The sequence below is a fragment of the Fistularia commersonii genome, chromosome 15 (assembly GCF_037954325.1).
Source record: "Fistularia commersonii isolate RoL2024-O1a breed Wild chromosome 15, RoL_Fcom_v1.0, whole genome shotgun sequence".
Lineage (NCBI taxonomy): Eukaryota > Metazoa > Chordata > Actinopteri > Syngnathiformes > Fistulariidae > Fistularia > Fistularia commersonii.
In genome coordinates, this window is record NC_141298.1 from 4,229,958 (window position 1) to 4,243,743 (window position 13,786).

Genomic DNA, 13,786 nt, shown 5'->3' on the forward strand with positions numbered 1-13,786 from the left:
GTCACAGTTTGTTCTAGCCTCCCGTTATTCCTAAGAGTCTGCGAAGGTCTTTCTAAAAGTCCTGCATCTAAAAAATACTCAAATTTGTAACACAAGATTCGGCAATGATTTCTGGGTGATAAACCATTTTTACCACTAAGAATTATTGAATTGCAGTGCCTTTGACATTTCTTTTATTTTATGAACTGATATTGTTCTTATCAATGTACAACTCATTGTCCAGAGGTGAACCTCTCACCTCCTGTCCAAGCAACTAGAAGTCTACAGATGTTTTTTTTAAATTGTGTATTTGGTTGCCATACATTATCACTGTGGGTATTGCAAAGTAGAAAGAAGACACCCAAAACATGCTCAGTGATTGCTCACAGATCTGAAAAAATGGCAGAGGATTAAAGAAGGTTTCTGCTCACATATTTGGGGAACTGCTACATGCATTTTCTGATTAATAGTCAATAGTTGTGAGTATATAATTATGACAGGTTGTTTGTGCAACCACAGTTGTATTCTGTGGATGAAATTGTTTTGTTATATGGGTATTCTATGATAACTTTTGGTCTGGCTAAGAATTTTGTGTTGTCTGAAATACGTAATATAAACTTATATTTTAATGTTATGATGATTTTCAGGCCTTTTGTTTTCACCGCCCCCAGTGAGAGGAGGGAAATGACATCCCTTTTTCCTTAGATAGCAGAGCTCTTTTAATCAGAGGTCCTCTCTATCTCTTATGGTTGACCCTGAACATACAAAGTGTTAGAAACTACTCTCTTCTGAAAAAAAAATTACCACATTATAAGTTTAATTATTAGATTGAAATCTAAATGTATCAGATTGCAATAAAAAATCCCATTTCCCAGGACAATTAAGATCTTGTACAGTGATACCGAAACACTGCGATTTTATTATTTTTCAGGAAGCAAATATCCTGTAAAAACACTTGCAGTAGATTTCATTTCAAGCGACTACATCCACCAAACACTCAGGGCTATTCTGGGACCATATACTCATAATTGACGTGTTTTTAAACCAATCATCGCAGCTCAAACTTACCATTTATGGTTGCTAATCTTTCTAAAAGTAAATGTCCAATCGTAAAGCGCAGGGGGCGGGATCATCTCCTGGGGTTGTGGCCGTCATGGCTTTGGGCCAAGTCGGCCTTCATAACCAATGAGTAAGTCGAAAACTACTGTCGTAATTGTGGGTGTATGTGATGGCTAGCCAATCAAATTCGAGAACAAGTCAAGGTAGGCGTCAGTGCAGGAATAGAAGAACTGCTGCTGTCACTTGATAAAAGGTAGGACTGGATTTAAATATGTTTATCGTTTGGTTTTACCAATTCGGACTTGTTTGTGGGAACTAAACTACACAAGTGATGTATGTGTTGTCCTTGTGCAATATTTTAGGAGGTACCGACTTACTTGCCATCCAGCCCAGCAGATAAGCCCCTCTAAAACTCACGCATTTTATGACTTGACACCTTAGCAGCTAACAGCTAGCTGGGTAGCGTTTTAACCAACCCCAGGCAGTACACAGAAAATGAATTAAACCCCTTCGGCCCAGAAACGTGATGCTCTGGCCTTGTTTCACTCGCTGCTGCAACAGTGTGGCTGGTACTGTTTCCACCATGTGTGTTCGTGTACATGTGTCTCATCCGAGTAAAGTGTGGTCGTGGAGAGACCCATTGTAGCAGCAGCCACTATAGAGGCGATTTCAGTTCTCTTGTAGGTGTGTGTTTGTGTGTGTGTGTGTGTGTGTGTACTCAAGATGAGTATTTTAACATAACTCAACAAGCATTTAGAAGCAAACAAAAACATAAAAGGGGAAAGGATCCTAACCTGAATCTCAAAATTTGTATTAACAGATATGCAGTTGCTGTAAGTTATAAGTTGTGTCGTTTTAAGGTGAAATTATGGTGAAAACTGTGAGAGAAATTCACCAGAAATGACTTGTCACCATAAATTCATTATATTTATACATCATAGACAGAATGTACAAGGATATATAGAATTATGATACAAAAATATCTGGAACAGGTTTAAGGAGCCCCTTAAAGATCATAGATGCTCAGACATTAACCCTGTCTCCCTTGTTTGTTACTTGGTTTCTTTTGATCATTGTGTACTATTTAGAAATGTATGTAAGAGCAAGTGTTTCCATCCACCATGGACCTTAAGTTTACGAGGTGAAAATTTGCTTTCAACAACTTGTTGATGTGCTTGAAGTACAATAAATGGTTCCCAACAACTGTTGGTCTGATGTACTGGAGTTGAGATGCAATGAATGTTGTCGGAATGCAATCCTGCTACTTTGATAACTGAAATAAAATGGCTGTTTGATTAGGAGTGAAAATGGGGATACAATGATACATCTTTTTACAGCTGGCAGTAAACTTCTGATACGTGGATGGACAAAACCATTGTCACATGTCCCCCGGACACATACACCAACACCCACCCCCCCACACTCACACTCACGCTCATGACTATCTCAATACAGAGTTTAAGTCTGAGGTGAGCTGGAGAATGCCTTTTGTCACACTCTTAGACGGTGCATATGCAGACAGATAAAGGAATTGGACTTGGAATAGAGGGGATATCTGATATTTTGCAACCCAGATTCAATCCAAGGTCAGTTTGTTTCATTGGCAAACTATGCGCCTAATATATTCAACACTTTTTAAGGCAATGTATTTCTGAAGTTCAGTGGCACTGGCTTTTTTCTTTACTGTGGTCTAATCTAAAAGTCATTCAGATCTATAAATGTGTTATTGACTGGTGTCCTTTAATGAGCTGTTCTAAAATTCTGCAAATTTAAAGTCAAGTTTTAAAATTATGCTTGAGAAACTGGTGATAACTGTAGCCCAGACTGACTCTCTTCAGGGTGGCCTGAGTTCAAGGTGGGTCAGAAAGGCTTCACAGCAATTTTTTTTTTGTGTAACCGTCATAGTAGGTTGCATCATCCTTGAGAAAAACAGATATTTTTTTTTTTTTGTAAAAGGACCCTGGATGCAGGATAAGTGGTAGAGGATGGATGGATGGATGATTTAAATTCAAAAGCAGAAAACACCAACTCATAGCATTTTTGCTTACATACAAGCAGAGTGCAGTAGATGCATAAACACCCACACTTTTAAATAAGCTACAGTGAAGAGTCAATGCTGTATCGATGCAGATGTATAAACTTGGCCACTAGTATAATGTACAGTTGTGAGCTGACAACTTTATATCTTTTGGGTCAGTTGTTGGTGGGACTGCTTGAATCAATACCCTCCTGTCAAGTCAGCAGCACAATGCAAAACAGATCTATGGAATGGAATGCAATAAGCTTTAAAGGATAAATAGATGGCATGAATGAAGTGCTTTTCTATTGATCACTCAATGGTTGTACAGCAGTGTTACACTCACCTTTTCACACACTCTTGGCAGAGAAGCGAATGTAGGTGCACCATCAGGGGCTTTTGGGGTTAACTGTCTTTCTTGGAGGATGGGCACTCTGTCATGTCCAGGAAATAGTTCTAAGCTTCAGGAAATTATTACGGAAGTCAGTTTTGATGCTGTGACAAAGATAATTTGCTGGAAACACTGTATGCTAGAAAAGAAGAGAATCATATTGTTGAAAAAAGTCTTGACAGTGTGAAAACATCAGCATTCTTTTCTGTCAATCATCTGTCTTGCTGCTAGTTGTACTGACACACTGAAAAGTTACTGCTTTTAATCATAAAGTAATTTATTATGGACATATTTAGTGTTTGTAAAAATTACTCAGGTGTTCCCCTTCTCATAACGAAAGGTGTAGCTGTCACCGACACCTACACCCACCTCTTATAAATATGTAATAGGTAATTAGCTTAGTGTAAATTCTAAGCCAATGGGAGGAGGGGTGTAGTACTCTTTCAAGGCATGAAACCATACTGCTGTTCACAAATGCTGATTTCTGCTCTCAGTCTTGCTTCCACTACTCTTTCCCATAATTTCATTGTATGGCTCATCAACTTTATCCCTCTATAGTTGCCACAATTCTGCACATCCCCCTTATTCTTAAAAATGGGCACCATCACACTTCATATCCCTTCCTCTGGCATCTTCTCACTCATTAAGATCCTGTTGTATAATCTAGCCGGAAACTCTACCGCTGCCTCTCCTAGACACTTCCATACCTCCACAGGTATATTATCCCCTTCAATGCCTTCCTCACTTCACTTTTACTACTCTCTGCTACTTTGTGGTGTATGATAATGACCCCCTCTACCCTTGCCACTCTTTCATTTTCCTCATTCATCAGCTCTTCACAGTTTGCTTTCCATCTTCCCATCACTCTTCTAGCATCTGTCAATACATTTCCCTCTCTATAATTAATCACCCGGACCTGTTGTAGATCTTTTCCATCTTTGTGTGTGTGTGTGTGTGTGTGTGTGTGTGTGTGTGTGTGTGTGTGTGTGTGTGTGTGTGTGTGTGTGTGTGTGTGTGTGTGTGTGTGTGTGTGTGTGTGTGTGTGTGTGTGTGTGTGTTTAATGAGACTTTATCATGACAGGTTGATCTTGCCTCTGGGCTTCATATTTCATTTGAGTTTGTTGAGAGTGAAATTTTGATATGAAAATGTAGAAAAATGAATATTTAGATGCCTATTTTCTTCCGCACCAGGTGTAAACTTGACACAAACATTTAACAACAGCCTTAGCGGACATCCTGTTTTCCCTGAAGTTTGGGGTTTATGGCAATTTTAACAGGTCAGCATTGTTTTGTCCTTTTTACAGCTGCCATGTGAGAGACACATAGAGGACTGTCTCAGAAAATCAGAATATTATGATAAAGTTCTTTATCTTCTATAATGCAATTACAAAAACAAAAAATGTCATACATTCTGGATTCATTACAAATCAACTGAAATATTGCAAGCCTTTTATTATTTTAATATTGCTGATTATGGCTTACATCTTGAAAAAACTCAAAAATCCTATCTCAAAATATTAGAATATCATGAAAATGTAATTTTTGTTTTTTTAATTGCATTACAGAAGAAAAAGAACTTTATCACAATAATCTAATTTTCTGAGACAGTCCTGTATGGTGTGTCGAAAACAATTTAATAAATGCATGGAGGAAAATATTTGAATAATTAGTTAAAAATAGTCAAATGGTTGCAAATTTGCAATGTTGTATTGGGTGGGCATTTTACACACTACATTTGTCATTTTTTTCTCTATTTTCCCCCTCTAGAAATGGAAACTTAGCTTCATTGCAGTGAAATAGTCATTACTAATACTGCTTTTTTTCTCTTTTTTTTCTTACTGGAAAAATACAGGCATCTTGGACATAAAGTTTGTAATAATTTATAGCTGGTCCCTTGCTCCAACATTCTTTATCAATGTCCCAAAAGTGACTGACGTATGCACTGTTAAGCCAAAGATTGAACACAAAAAAATCAACAGTACATTCTTTTCTTGACTGCCACAGAATTGTGAAATTGTGTGGGTGAGTGTGTCCATGCGTGTTAGAGTGAACAAGTGATGTGTACAGCTGCACGGCAAGGGGAATTCCTATTAGTCAAGCCAAGGCCTTTTCAAAACCAAACTGGTGCATAGTCACTGTAATTATGCACTAAATCTTTCTAAAATATTTTGTCACTTGCGATATGGCTTTCGTGGTGCTCGTATATGATACCTGAAGTAGTTAATCAGATTCTCTCTTAGTTTCCATCAGAATGTACGGTAGTTGGATAGCACATATGGGAAGTCTAAAATTTGGCAACTTCTAATTCATAATGGGTGACACTTTTTAAATGATTATTTTCAAAAGCACAATTACTCATTCCTGAAACAGTTTATCATGATTACTTTGTGGCATATTACTCTCTCTTCACTGAGGAGTTTTCACACACACATTTTTAGATATCTAAGAAATAGCTTTATGATCTGCGAAAGGTTTGACCTTGGAAATGCAACAGTGCATATGTTTTTAGAAAGCTCAAGACTGTTAAACTATATCCCACATGACTAACAAGTGAACTCTACTGTTCAATCTTTTAAATGCCTCACCTTTTACTGAATAATCCTATAGATAACTATGTAGTTATTTGCAGCATGTTATTTTTCTGTTTTTTATTTCAAAAGTAACCAATTTCTTACCATATTCATATGCGCCTAATGCATTTATGAATTTTAACTTCACTCTTGTTTGCTACTGTATTAACAAGCGAGGAGAAGGCAGTTTTTGACATCACACAGGAGTCTTGTGTATGCACTGATCATTTACTGGTAGGAGCTTAGCAAGATTAATTTGTAAATATTGATGTTGTATATTCAAATGGTTTTTGGAATGTATATCAGGAAAAAGTTGTGCTTCACATCAGATTAACAGCTTCGTCTTCAATAAATAACATCAAGAATGTACAAACAGAACTCGGTTGTGTGTTAGCTCTCAATATTTGCAGCTCCAAACACAAAGACCCCTGAGCACGTAAATAAGGTTGGTCAAGACTTGACAAAGGGGTAGAGTGTGTCTCTCTTTTCACCATCAGAGAACAGGGTCAGCTGATACAGGGATTGGAGGCAAGTCATTCTACATCTGAGCCGCTGATGTGTTTCATTGCTTCTTATAGTTTGCTGTTCTCTGCTACAGACATTCTGCCCACAGGCTGATGCTTGTTTACCTTTCTCGCTTTAGAACTGGTCAAAGCCCAAGAAGAAACTACGTACTGAAGCTGCAATCCGTCTGTTAGTGTTTTAAACATTTGTAAAGCATTTTATTTTATTTATATGCCAAAAAAAGTGTCACATTGGCTTTTAGATTGTTAAAACAAGTCACCAGCTGCTGCTCTGAGGGAAGGCAGATGAGGAGACATTTTTTCTTTAATAACTGTGACAAATAGACTATCTTTTTTTAAACATTTGTGTTTTTAGGGTTCAGCTTTCTGCACACACTGCCTAGTTGATGATTTGCCACACTGTTTTGTTGCAAAGTAAGAAGCCATAATAATTTTATTGCAGCAATGCTAATGTGATGGTCTGTGCTACATTAGCAAGTACCATTACCAACTGTCCCAGAGAGAACAGTATAGAATTTTGCTACTGAAACATTGAACATTCCAATATCCAAACTGAGTGAGCAGTAAATAGTCATGTTCTTCAGAAAAGCCACATTATTAAAGTGTAAAATGAAAACCATTTTGACATACATTCAGTGTAAAATCATGGAATAGAGATTGCATTTGGGTAGTGAAATACAGCCTGTCCGCTGCTTTGTTTCTCTTAGGCAGTGGAAAAGGTCATCTCTTAGGATATTTCAGAAACTTTTATAATATTAATGAGCTTTTTTGTTAATCTTTATGACCTAATTAATCCCAGTCTCTTTTTATCATTTGTATATGAGGGAAGAGGTATCATCTCTAGCTGTAGCTTCAATTTCAGAAAGCAACAATTTCAGGAGGTAGAAAATAGATAGAAAATAGGAAATGCTAATAGTATGATTTGTATCTCCTCAGCTCAGTAGTCTGTCCAGCACCATGGGAAAGAAGAGTCGGGTAAAGACTCAGAAGTCGGGGTCGGGAGCCAGCGCAGTAGTTTCCCCTAAGGAGATGATGAACCTTATCTCAGAGCTGCTGCAAAGTACGTTCACACTTATGCTTATGCTTCATGTTGCAGGTCCCCACATTATGCTCTCAGAAATGTCACCAGGTCAAACTGGCAATAGTGTATCATCATGTATTTAATCAATACTCTGATCTGATAACAAATAAAGTTTATTACTGCAACGGGAAGCAAAACTTCCCTTGTATTCTTAGTTTTGATTTGATAAAAGCAGAAGAAATTACTTTGGTGTGTGTTTCAATTCCTATGCAGGTTCAATTAAATGGAATTGAAAAAATAATAATTTCATTAATCATGAATATACCCTGTTAAAATGTCAGCAGAGAACAGGTAAAATAAATATTATTCCAATTCTTTTTTCCTTTTCTCAATCAACACGTTACTGAGTTAGTCAAACAAGAATGAGACACATTAAATTGTATAGTATTGAGGAAAAAAAAAGGAAAAAAATCCAAGTTGAGTTGTAATTACTATGTTCATTGGAAATCTCTCACTCCACTGTGTCCCTAACACAGAATAGAAAATAAATGGATTAATTATTTTCTATTTTAGTGTGGTCTTCTCTTACTCATTCTCATTTGAACAGCACTGTAATGAAAGGTTCTTAATTATCATTATTATTTTTTTATTAATAATAATAATAATTATTAAAAATACTAATTAAGACATGAATTACAAGAAATGAAGACTTGAGATTTATTTGAAAACGGGACAACAATGACATGGGCCTATACCAGCTTTCCTGACACTTGCTGATACGAAGTATGCTGACAAGATAGATTTTTACAAAACCAAGGTATTTATAGTCTGTTTTATTTTCAGAGTGCAGTAGTGCAGCCCCCTCTGCTGGTAAAGAGTGGGAAGAGTATGTCCAAATCAGAAGCTTGGTAGAGAAGATCCGCAAGAAACAGAAAGGTGTGTGCGTTCACAGGGACAGACATACTGTAATGTATTCCCTGTTGAGGAAAAGTGTCATCCCTCATTGATAATGTCATTGCTAATTGTCTAAGCCCAGCTATTTTGGTTCCAGGAATGTCAATAGTGTTTGAGGGGAGCCGAAATGATCACCTGGCCGAACTGATGTCTTGGGCACAGGAAAGCGGGGCGTCCTGTGACAGTTTCAGAGTTGCCAACTTTGGTGTGGAGGGCTATGGCCTTCAGGCTACCAGAGACATTAAGGTGAGCTCAGTTTTTTGGCATTAAACCTCCCCCCCTAAAAAATTAAATTGTGGGGTAAACGTCTATCAAAGCTGCTCCACCCCAGCCTCCTCATTGATATAAATATCACCTCTTTATTTAAAAAGCTTAGATCCCTGACAGTATTTCCTACTTGATATTAGAAAAGATATTTCTACGAGAGAGAGATGGTAGAGGTTTAGCTCATGCAAGAGAAAGCCGGTATGTCACTGAGTGGATTCAACTGTGTCTGCCACTGTGAACAGATAATATTTGGCATTGCACTGTTATTAGAAAAATGCCTCTCTCAGTCCCTGAAGGCTATTTCCTCATGAAGCCTCAGGCTATTAAGATTTACAGTAGTTTCAGAGGGAGCCAAATGGGGTTGAAATTTTAATCCCATTTTCCCATGGCAGAAAAAAAAAAAAAAAAATTAACATTCAGTGATGATGCATGTCTATTATCCTGGAAACTCCACTATTGCCCACTGCACAAAAGTGGCACAGTGTTATGCAAGAACACTTGGCTTAAAATAATCCTGTGGGTGTGTATTTATGTACGCACATGCAGGCAGAGGAGCTGTTCCTGTGGATTCCGAGGGAGATGCTGATGACAGTGGAGTCAGCTCAGAACTCTTTTTTGGGTAAGGACACTGCAGTTGTGAGGGGAAATATGTGGTCTGAAATGGAAACGGTAGAATGAACCAAAATGGAGTTTGAGCACCTTGCAAATGGAGTGCGGTTACATGCTTTGTCTGTTATGGAGACAGAGGAGACCCAAGCTTTTAAAATAAATAATCATATATAACAACATAAACAAATAATTATATCGCCTCATCCAGCACAGTAAAGTTGTTATGTTACATTAAAAGGATGTAGAAACTTTGGTGTTGGTGTCTTGTTAACAAAGTATTGTAAGACTTTCATAGTGATCATAGCATCATGAACTAACCGCAACCTCTGTTTCTTAGGTCCTTTACACAGCCAGGACAGAATCCTTCAGGCCATGGGCAATGTCACGCTTGCCCTCCACCTGCTGTGTGAACGGGCGAACCCTGCATCACCCTGGCTGCCATATATCCGTAGTCTTCCTCAGGAATATGACACACCACTCTACTACCAGCAGGATGAGGTGCAGCTGCTGCTGGGAACACAGGCTGTGCAGGACGTATTGAGCCAGTATAAGAATACCGCCCGTCAGTATGCTTACTTCTACAAGTTGGTACAGGTGAGACTATGATTACTTACCTAACTGTATATGTGTATAGATTGTAATGGAGAGATTTCCATTGTTGCTCAAAAGATTTTTTCTTCACATTTTGTACTATGTTACAATGTCATTTATGATTCTTCTTTGGAAGTCCCCTAATCCACCAACTCCCATACACCTAAATGCATCAATCTGTCCCTTAACAGATAGTTTCTACTACCACAACTTGTTGTATTTCAGGGAGTGGACTTCTGTTCAGACAAACATAAAGCAACTACCGGTACACAACATTTGGGAATATTGACATTACCCGTAAAGCTGAAAAGATTTTCATTTTTTTATCACATTGTGTACAACCAGAGTTTAAATATCTCAGTTAGCTTTATTTATCATGACAGCGGCCACACTATCTAGCAGCATATTTCTATCCATTTTTGTCAGAGTACACAAAGAAGCTCAAAGCCTACAAAACTGGCACTTACAGCATTTTATTTAATTGGATGTATTATTATTTTTTGGTTGGGAATTCTTCCTCAAGATACCTCTGTGTTCTCACACAATATTCAGCCTTCTCATCTAACACTAACAATGTCAAAAATATTTGGAGCTGCTGTTTAAGTGGTGTTGCATTGGCTTTATCAGAGCATGGTCAATATCAAGCCAAATGTTCAGGTGCACCGTTTAAATGCTGTATCTCAGACATGTTTGGATGGATGTGTATAGGTGTGAGTCCCAGATCCGAAAGATTTTTTTTCTCCTTGAAAATTATTTTAGATACCCTCTTTAAACTCATCAGCTTCCTATAGCTTCTGATTTTGCATCCATTCAATTGTGAAATGTGCTTATAACCTCACAAAGTGCCCACTAAGACACATTTTACAAAAACAAAAATCTTACTAGCAAGGAAGTCTGATTTCAATGACTACTGTCATTTGTCATAAGGATTTCACATGTATGTAATTCGAAGTACTAGTGACTAATATCTATTTTATACCTCCATATTGAAAGCAGGGACATACATTTATTTGATTCTGGATTTAAAAGCAATGTTGTCGAAGATTTACACGACAAATTTAATGGATATTTCAGGCAAGTGCTTTTGTGTGTTGTCATTGGATTAAGAATTCCAGTGGCTTGAAGGTTTCTGAGAGTGCCTCTGCCATCAAAACAGTTGTCTTATCTAATAGACAAAGAACTGAAAATATGCAGAAATAGAGTGATTATGAATAAATTAGTGATAATAATAATAGTATTAATAGTAATTAATAGTATTATAGTCATCAAGCCAACAAAACACATTGTGGAATTGTCATATCAAAATATCCTACATTCCCATCATTAATCTGACGTGATAAAACAGCATAATGCTTCTCTGAAGTTGTTTTCTTTCATTAGAGATGCAACCACTTAACAAAACTTCAAATCAATAATATACTGATTTATCAGCCAGTTGTTAAATTAATTGTAATTGTGATCTGGCTTTATATTTTTATATTTTTTGATGTGGTTGTTTCCATTTATCATTCAGTCAAAGTTTGTGTCAGATGAAACATGATCTACTTTTCTTGGGGAACAAAAGGTTACACACTATATAGTATATCTTGGCTTTTAATTACCTGAGTCAAATACATAGAGATGTGATTTTAATGTATGCCAGTAGGTGGTAGTGTTGTGTTCTTAATATTTTACTGCCAGTATGGCAGAAGAAGAAACTCTGCAATGGAAAAGATTAGTCAATAAATTGTTTTTGCAAGATAAAATTTCTAAAGCTGATGTTCTTTTTCCTACTTCAAATGCATGATTTGTTAGCTGCATAAAGGGTTGTTCAAAAACACATTCACAATGAGTCATGAATGAAATGTTCGAAATAATAAAAACTAAATAATAATAATAATAATAATAATATATTAAAGTAAAAGCAAAGCATGTAAACTAAACCTTTGTCAAAAATTTTTTCAAGACGTATAATAAAGTCAGCATTCTAAGAACCTATAGTTTGTATTCAAGGATATAAAAACCCATGGTGTTCAGAACTTCAAACAGTAGGGTTGGGGGGGTATTTGCAAAGGCATACATTTCACAGATGAAAACAATCCAGCGCAATCTAAACATTTATCTAAATGCCCATCCCATATGTATATATTTCAATCACACCTAGTGAATCAAGTGGATAGGAATCCACAAACACAGCCTTTTCTGGAATATAACCTTCATTATATAGTTTTAATTATTATCTAACTTCTATTACGGCCGCATTTTTGTAACTTTTTTTTCACTGACTTTTTCACTAATTAAAAGTATCATTAGCTTTCTTCACATACCTCAGCAGTAAGTCAATGAACCCATCAAAGGAAACTAATTTTGCCTGCTTCTATCCGCAATCTCGTTCTCTCGGTCACTACACACAGCTCTGAACATAGGTGAGGGTGGGAACGTAGATCGACTGGTAAATTGAGAGCTGAGCCGAAAGGCGAAGCTCCCTTTTGACCAAGACAGACCAGTACAGAGTCCATATCGCAGCAGACGCGGCAGCGATCCATTTGTCGATCTCCCGACCATCTTCCCTCACTCATGAGCAACACCCCAAGATACTTGAACTCTTCCACCTGGGGCTGCACCTTTTCCCATAGTGGGCATTCCACCTGTTTCTGGTTGAGCACTATGGTCTTGGATTTGGAGATGCATCCCGACCACTTAACACTCAGCTGCGAACCATTCCAGTGAGAGCTGAAGATCATGGCCTGATGAAGCCAACAGAACCACATCGTCTGCAAAAAGCAGAGACTCGATCCTGCAGCCACCAAAATTGGATCCCTTTGACGCCCTGGCTGCGCTTAGAAAAGTTCCATAAAAGTTATGAGTAGAATCGTGACAAAGGGTAGCCCCGGAGGAGTCCAGCTCTCACCAGAAATGGGTCCGACTTACAACCGGCAATGCAGACCAAACTCCAACACCGATCATACAGCGACCGAACAGCCCGTATCAGGGGGTTCAGTACCTAATATTTCTGGAGCAACTCCCACAGGATTTCCCCACGAGACGTGGTCAGATGCCTTCTCCAGGTCCACAAAACACATGTAGACTGGTTAAGCAGACTCCCATGCCCCCTCGAGGACCCTACGATGGTATAGAGCTGGTCCTCTGTTCCGCGACCTGGACGAAAACCACCAGGACAGCCCTACAGCATCCAGAGCCTTGAGGAACCCAGGGTGGTCCTCATCCACCCCTGGGCCCCGCTACTGAAGAGCTTTTTGACTGCTTCAGCAACTTCAGCTGCGGAAATAGATGTGCTCCAGAGTCCCCGGCTCTGCGTCCTCATTTCAACGGGGTTGTGGAGGTCTCGGAAGTATTCCTGCCATCGATCTACAATGTCTGGAGTTGAGGTTAGCAGTGCCCTGCACCCACTGTACACAGTGTTGACGGAGTGCTGCTTCCTCCTCCTGTATATAATATTGTCAGACAAATTATAAAACCAGGTAGAATGCTGACAAAAATCCCCGATTATATCTCCAAACTTGTGATGGAATCGCCATGTAGCACCACTGTCTTCACAGGCATCGTGCTCTGTGTTAGTCACACAGCTTCTAAAAAAAGTTTTAAATGAGTTGGAGTTTAATTAAATTCCCATCTGCTTTAATTGCTATGTATATCCGGCCAGGCCCCATGTGACATTTTTGTGGTTCTTGGTGGGAAAGTGCAGCAGCTTTCAGACAATCCACTACATTATTTTGCTTGAATCACACCAGGGACCTTTCACTTTGTCACGAGTTCTCAGAGCATGGTCCAGGGGGCCCCCAGGGTTCTTTGTGGGACTCCCAG

The 13,786-nt window shown here is 38.3% G+C and overlaps 1 protein-coding gene across 2 annotated transcripts in view; it reads left to right on the plus strand.

Annotated features, from left to right (window-relative positions):
* Positions 1-1,230: 1,230 nt before the first annotated feature.
* The window catches only part of setd3 (SET domain containing 3, actin histidine methyltransferase), a 30,008-nt gene continuing 17,452 nt past the window's right edge, over positions 1,231-13,786 (plus strand). Inside the window, exons 1-6 of one of the 2 annotated variants that reach the window (XM_086160314.1) lie at positions 1,231-1,291; positions 7,477-7,600; positions 8,405-8,497; positions 8,613-8,761; positions 9,329-9,401; positions 9,729-9,985. In XM_086160314.1, the coding sequence (XP_086016440.1) occupies positions 7,498-7,600; positions 8,405-8,497; positions 8,613-8,761; positions 9,329-9,401; positions 9,729-9,985 (675 nt within the window). In that variant the 5' untranslated portion in view covers positions 1,231-1,291; positions 7,477-7,497. Of the gene's footprint in view, positions 1,292-4,703; positions 4,724-7,476; positions 7,601-8,404; positions 8,498-8,612; positions 8,762-9,328; positions 9,402-9,728; positions 9,986-13,786 lie in introns of those variants that run through there. The other variant, XM_086160315.1, reaches the window with a different exon arrangement.